The 7,604-nt window shown below is 40.5% G+C and overlaps 1 protein-coding gene across 2 annotated transcripts in view; it reads right to left on the minus strand.

The window, feature by feature from the left end:
- The window catches only part of Srbd1 (S1 RNA binding domain 1), a 167,431-nt gene that overhangs the window by 158,518 nt on the left and 1,309 nt on the right, over positions 1 to 7,604 (minus strand). For both annotated transcript variants that reach the window (XM_055619222.1, XM_055619215.1), the window contains exon 2: positions 514 to 593. In XM_055619222.1, coding sequence (XP_055475197.1) covers positions 514 to 593 — 80 coding nt within the window. The remainder of the gene's footprint in view (positions 1 to 513; positions 594 to 7,604) is intronic.

Here is a 7,604-nt window from a genome sequence, read left to right on the forward strand (position 1 = left end):
ACTAAGTTATTCAAACCAATGAAAGCACTGAGAAAGAGCTTTTAAAACACCCTAAACTGCACAAAAAGCCAGCACCAAGACCCTTCAACTATTTTATTGACCCCCTTTTCCTTTCAAAGAACAGACCTCTGCCCTGAATAGATGGGATCAGGTGCAGCTACGTTGCTTTTCCACCAAGAATCAGACTCACACCAAGAGGAGTGGCAGCACAACCCTCCAGCCCATCTGATTCACTCTATTGACAGTGTCAATGTCGTGTGAATAAGAGCTACTCTAAAGCAATGTAAACAACAGTTTGCCTTCTTTTACCCTGTCCAGAGTAAACATTAAGTAATATGTTAGTTATCTGCTTTCTTTTTCCTGGATCACAGCATGAGTACAACAAATAGTTGTTGTGTGGATGAAGAACACATGCTTCTTCAATTCAAATGACTTAAGTGTCTAAGTGACAGACTACATTACTCTTAAAATATCCATCATTCCCCCAACAACATATTACACTAATATGCTTACAACTCAGAGAAGAAAGAAAATTCATCTTTGGATTCCACATTCTTGGCCTGTATTTTTGCTCTTCTTGGCAATGAAGACATCTGGAAGAAATGGAACACAAAGTCAGCATAACATGAATAGTTTTATCATTTCGTCTGGTTACAAAATGATTCTCCATTCAAAATTAACACTCCAAAAGCTTTGCTGTTAGAAAATGCTATAGAAGGGAGAAAAACAGAAGACTTATTCACAAGCCCAAACACTGGCTCCTGACAGGATGTAGCCTGCTGATCAGAAGAAGACCCAGCAGCGTTCCAATGGTCTCAAATAGCTTATGAATGTGGGATCATCTCTTGAAAAACACAAGACCCTACAGGTTTATTTTAGAATTAAAGGTTTAAGTATTCTGCATGTGTTGTTTTATGGTGACATTGCCAGTCAAATTATAAAGTTATCTATTAAGCTATTTCTTAAATATAAGAATTTTTTCTCTTCTCTATCTTCTCATAACATTGAAGTGTCTTCACAAAATTAGGAGTCAAACAAATGCCAATCAACTGAGTCAGCTGCAAGCTTATTCCTAAAACAAAACAAACATCTTCCTGCAGTATAAATGATTAACCACAATGCCATCACAAATACTTACCATATTCAAAGGCCCTGCACTAAAAAACAATAAATAAATAAATAAATAGAATTAAGACAAATGACAAGAGGCATCACATAAGTAAATAAATTTATCTAAACTGGTAAGCATTTATTACCCAAAGAATGTTTGTCAAACCATTAATACTGCATTAGATGGCATGTTTAGAATCTTTTAAACAAGTTCCTGGACTAGTTGCATATTGTAAGCCTCTGGTTCTAACACTACTTATAAGAGGTGTTAACACCTCACAGAAATACCAAAGAGGTTGAAACAAAGAAGAGCGTGCTTTCCAGCAGCTCTGTACAGTGAGTACAGAATTATGAGGCAGACCATTTATATAACAGAAGAACAGTAGAAAACAATCTCCTAGCAGTAGACAGGATAGACAATCTCCCTAATGAATTATAACCAAGGAATGCCTATGGGGGAGGGGGGGGTCAGGCTTCCTCAAAAAAGTAGTTCTAGCTATTGATCACAAGAGGCAAAAATGACTTCTTATAGACACTTTACCATAATAAAAATAAAATGTAAAAAGAGGGCTGAACAGGAATGTGGCACACCTTTAATCCTTGTACTGGGGAGGCAGAGGCAGGAGGATCTCTAAGAGTCCTAGGCCAGCCAAGAGCTACATAGTAAGATCCTATCTATAGATAGACAGACAGACAGACAGACAGACAGACAGACAAACAGATAGATAGGAATGGGTGGATGAATGGATGGATAGACAGACAGACAGGCAGGCAGACAGGCAGACAGGCAGGCAGGTGGAAGTTGGTGCCAATTCAAACCAGGTCAGGGAAGATTTTGCATTCACTCTGTAAATGGTAGTGAGACAAACAGCTGCTCCTCTGAAAGAAAGCAAGTTATTTAACTCCCACGCCTTCCTCAGGAGCAAAACCGTGCTCTAAGATTTAAACTACACAAAACATATCTTTCCAAGTTCTTCAAAAAGCAAAGAGACATCTTCAGAATGTTGACGAGGATGAGAAAATGCACGTGTCACTAGGCATGACTGAAAACTCAAATGCAAAAAGAGTAATAGATGTTATTACATAAAAAATTAAAATCCCAAGGAGTCCTTGGGACATTTGAGAACCAAATCAATTTGTTCTTCAATCTCCTTAAATTTTGATTTTAATTTTTTAAAAAGGAAAGGAGAGAAGGACAGATGGATGAACAAAATGAATAGGAAAGAAAGGTAGATGGATAACAGAAATGATTGCTGAAATCTTTAGGGGCAAGGGTGAGGGATCTGGGGCTGGGTACACTGTAACAAAGAATCTTTCTAGGTGCCCTAGCCTGCATATTACCAGGCAACTAACCCACAAAGAGCCTAAAAGTTTATTTCCCAGGACAGAGTCAGCAGAAGACAACAAATGCAACTGTATACAGAGAAAGCGTTCAAACTGATTGTTAAAACCCAGAGTCACCAGTGAGGGCTGGAGATATAGGTCAGCTAGGAGAGTATTTGCCTGGTGTGCATGGAATCCTGGGTTCAATCCCTAGAACCTTAGAAACCAGAAGTGGCAGGGCAGCACTTGGGAGGTGGAGGCAGAAGGATAGGGAGCTTAAGGTTTTTCTCAGCTACAGAGAGTTCAAAGCCACCCTGGCATAAAACAGACCCTGTCTCAAAACAAACAAGCCGGGAGTAGTGGTGCGTGCCTTCAGTTCTTCAAGTTGGAAGCCAGCCTGGTCTACAAAGTGAGTTCCAGGACAGCCAGGACTGTTACATAGAGAAACCCTGTATTGAGAAACAAACAAAATAGCCACCACTTAGATCCTTGTCCTCCAGGAAAGAGAATGGGAAGTCTCTTCCTGGGAAACCTGATCCCTGCATAAAAATCTAAAGGTGCTGGGAAGAAGAGGCAAGGTCAGACAAAGACAGAGGTCAAGACCAGCTTGTGCTACAGGAAACCCTGCCTCAAAAAGAAAACAGTTGGGGGGAGGGATCTAAAGCTGCTAACTTCCCCTTAGGCAACCTTCCCAGGCTCAGCTCACAACCCTTCTATATCCCAGTCTACAGCACACAGTAGCATCAGACCACCTCCACCAAGATCTGGCTTTATACAGTTTGTTATATCAATCAACTCAAGACCATAAACAGTAAGCAGAAAACTCCAGAATAAACTATTACTACGTTTCCAATTGTACACTATTCTAAAGCAGCAGAATAAAATCTCTATCCTGTTCCACCATGAATTATCTAGTACAAATGATCCCTCTGCCCAGCAGTCATTCTGTACACACTGATTCCTGCATGCCAGTGATTTAGCAGTAACCTCAACTGTCACTGTCTCACAGTGCTTGATGTCAAGAACATGAACAGCAATGCTGACAATTTTATTATAATATTGCTATTCTGTCTTGTTAGTGGTTGCTAATCTCTTAATGTATCTAATATATACATTAAGCTATCTATAATAAATATAATATATAAAACAAATATAGAAATAAAATAATACCACAGATATGTATACATAGAAAGAAACAAGGGTATATGTAGTTTTCAGTACTGTTAAACATTTCAGACCTCTGTGGGGGAGGGGAGTGCAGCTGAGGTCTTGAAAGGGAAAACTACTACACCTTAATTCAAAACACAGATTATTATATACTATTGCTCTACTTCAGCCTTAACAGGAAGGTATTTAAAATAGGAAAGATAAATCCTTGGCCAGTCCATGTCCGAGCTCATTGTCTAATGCTGTGATAAACACCATGATCAAAACCAATTTGATATAGAAAGGATTTATTTCCTTTTACAGGGTGGAGTCAGTCCATCAAGGGAAGCCAAGGTTGAACCCATAGAGAAACACTGCTTACTGGCTTACTCCCAGGCTTTCATTCAGCTACCACTCTTATTCCAGCCAAGCCTGGCTGCTTAAGGATGGCATTGCCCTCAGTGGGCTGGCTCTCCAACATCAATTACCAATCAAGAAAATGTTCCACACACGTGCCCATTGGGCAATTAAATGAAGGCAATTAATTACTCGGCTGAGAGAAAGCTCCCCTCTTCCCAGGTCTGTGAAGCTGGCAACCAAGATTAAACATCATAGTTAACATTTAGATTAACCTTGGGCCTTCAAAGGTTTCCCTAGAACACACACTTTAGATCACCTCTTTGGTAAATACTCCAGAGTCAATGTACCACAGAAAACTGGATAAGACACAAGTATCTACTTACAAAGAGAAAAAATATATGTCAAAAGAAAGATGAGAAAGGAAAATATGTATGGATACAAGCCAATTTCATATAGATCTACTTTAGAAAGCGTATATACAGAAACAAGAAGTTATCATTTGCATGCAACTACCTATGTCAAGTATCTTCTCAGGAACTTGTATATTGCACTTTACCTGCTTCTCCACCTCCACTCCTCCCCATGTCTATAAAACTTGATGGGGTAACCAAAATCTCAGTGACTGACATGTCTGAAGTGCAGATAATGTGTCACAAAACAGGGACACATTCTGAGAAACACATCATTAGGCAGTTCTGTCACCTGAGCATCACAGTGCACATACACAACTAAGACCACTCTGTGAGAGTCTCAGAGAAGCACTTTCTGGAGTTGTACATTTCTGTTGGCATCCATCCCAAACATCATTAATCAGTGCAGCCTATAGCACAATCTTGTACTTAGTAAAAATCCTAATTCCTTTCGGGATGGGGATTGAGCATTTTAGCCAGAGTCCTCCCTCTTGATTAGTTTCTTTAGATGTACAGATTTTAGTAGGTTTATCCTATATTACATGTCTATATGAGTGAGTATATACTGTGTATGTCTTTCTGTTTCTGGGACAGGATGATCCTTACTCAGGATGATCCTTTCCAGTTCCCACCATTTACCTGCAAATTTCATGATTTCCTTATTTTTCATTGCTGAGTAATACTCCATTGTATAGATGTACCACAGTTTCTGCATCCATTCTTCAGTTGAGGGGCATCTGGGCTGTTTCCAGCTTCTGGCTATTACAAATAAAGCTGCTACAAACACGGTTGAGCAAATGTCCTTATTGTGTACTTGAGCCTCTTTTGGATATATGCCTAGGAGTGGTATGGCTGGATCTCTGACTAAAATGCTCAATCCCCATCCTGAAAGGCAAAGAGGATGGACATCAGAAGAAGAAGAAAACAGGAAACAAGTTAGGAACCTGCCACAGAGGGCCTCTGAAAGGCTCTGTCCTGCAGACTATCAAAGCAGATGCTGAGACTCATGGCCAACTGTTGGGCAGAGTGCATGGAATCTTATGAAAGAAGTGGGAAATAGTAAGATCTGGAGAGGACAGGAACTCCACAAGGAGAGCAACAAAACCAGAAAATCTGAACACAGGGGTCTTTCCAGAGACTCATACTCCAACCAAGTACCATGCATGGAGATAACCTAGAACCCCTGCCCAGATGTAGCCCATGGCAGTTTAGTGTCCAAGTGGGTTCCATAGTAATGGGAAGAGAGACTGCCTCTGACATGAATTGATTGGCCTGCTCTTTGATCACCTCCCCGAGGGGGGAGCAGCCTTACCAGGCCACAGAAGATGACAATGCAGCCACTCCTGAGGAGATTTCATAGACTAAGATCAGAAGGAAGGAGAGAGGGACCTCCCCTATCAGTGGACTGCGTGAAGAAGGGGGAAGGAAGGTAGGATTATGAAGGGGGGAGGGAGGGGTTTATGGGGGGGATACAAAGTGAATAAAGTGTAACTAATAAAAGTTAAAAAAAAAAATCCTAATTCCTCTGTCCCAGACTTAGATTCAGATTTATGGGCTGGAGAATTGGCTCAGAGGTTAAAAGCACAGGTTCTCTTCCAGAGGTTCTGAGTTCAATTCCCGGTAACCACATGGTGCCTCCCAACCACCTATAATGTGATCTGATACTCCCTTCTGGCACGCAGGTGTACATGCAGATAGAGCACTCATACATTAAATAAATAAATCTTTTTTCTTTTTAATGATTCAAATTTATACAATAAACTGCCTCTGGAGGTCTCATAGTTTCCCAAATTTGACACATCTATATTGGGATTCTTGATAATCATTTCTCCCTAAATCCTGTTCCTACTCCTCTTTCCAGTCTCAATATCCATCCACTTGCTAAAATTTTGAAGACTTTTAACAGCTTCCCTGAGCTATAACACAAAATACCCTGCCCATGCTTAAAATGTTCAAATATGCTAAATTTTGACATATGTAGACACATTTTCACACTCAAAATAAAGAGTCCACTGTCCACCAGTGTTACCTGTAAAGCCAAAAATGAGAATCTCTTTTCCTCCATCTCCAAAATCCAGTCCATTAGTTAACCATATGTATTCTTCCTCCGAAATATATCTTACTTCATTAGTAGCTCCAGCGAGCCCCTAGTCTCTTTCTGTCTTCCATTGCTATAGCAGAGGATGAGACTTTGGGAGGTAATTAATAAAAACAAAATTCTTTTGCATAATTCCAGAAACTGGTAAAAAGGTCTTCTTTCTGCATTATCCGGAAACAGAAGGCATCACATGGCTCATCTAATCTGCATTACCTTGCAAAGGCTCTACCTCCAAACATATGAATTTGGAGATTACGCTCCAGGTACTTAGGGACACAAACCCCAGTAGTTTCCATCTCTTACCTAGACTACTGCAGGGACTTCTCATCTGACCATAAGCATAAGCTCTTCCGCTCTTGTTCCTACACCTAAAATGCCCTGAAAATGTTCAATGACTTTCCACCTTGTGCTTCCAACTGGCTCAAACTAAGATGCTCTTTAGGAATGACACATTCCACTTCTACTACATTTACGCCTTAATCTCCCTGCCTGTTTCTAGTCACCATCTTTCCCACACCAAGTTCACTCTACCTGAAATACATTATTCCTATTCACAGCAAACATCTGGCTACTTCTTGCCCCTTAGATCTAACCATTCTTTTATCTAAAATGGGGTTTTGTATCCTGTTTTTCCCCTTCTATCCTGTACGCAGTAATATACAAAGGATGCTAAAAGCACATAGCATTCTGGCACTTGAGGAGGCAGATGCAGGCAGATCACTGTGAGTTCCAGGCAGGCCTGGTCTACAAAGCAAGTCCAGAACCGCCAATGCTATACAGAGAAATCCTGTCTCAAAAAACAAACAAACAAAATCCACAAAGCATTTTATTTTCTGCCTGATCCCCTCCATTCAGCAAATTCAGGGAGAAAAGGAATACATTTGCTCTCCTTCAGTACCCAAGAGCCCAGAATCTAACAGCTGATCTCTAAGTATTTACTGAATAAATATTTGTTCAAATATGCTCTCTTGAGCAGGGCATGGTGGTACACACCTTTAATCCCAGCACACTTTAATCCCAGGCATGGGGATGTCTTTGAGTTCAAGTCCAGCCTGGTCCACAGAGCAAGTCCAGGACAGCCAAGGCTACACAAAGAAACCGTGCCTCGAAAGAAAGAAAGAAAGAAAGAAAGAAAGAAAGAAAGAAAGAAAGAAAGA

Source organism: Psammomys obesus, unplaced genomic scaffold, assembly GCF_907164565.1.
Source record: "Psammomys obesus unplaced genomic scaffold, mPsaObe1.curated_primary_1811, whole genome shotgun sequence".
Lineage (NCBI taxonomy): Eukaryota > Metazoa > Chordata > Mammalia > Rodentia > Muridae > Psammomys > Psammomys obesus.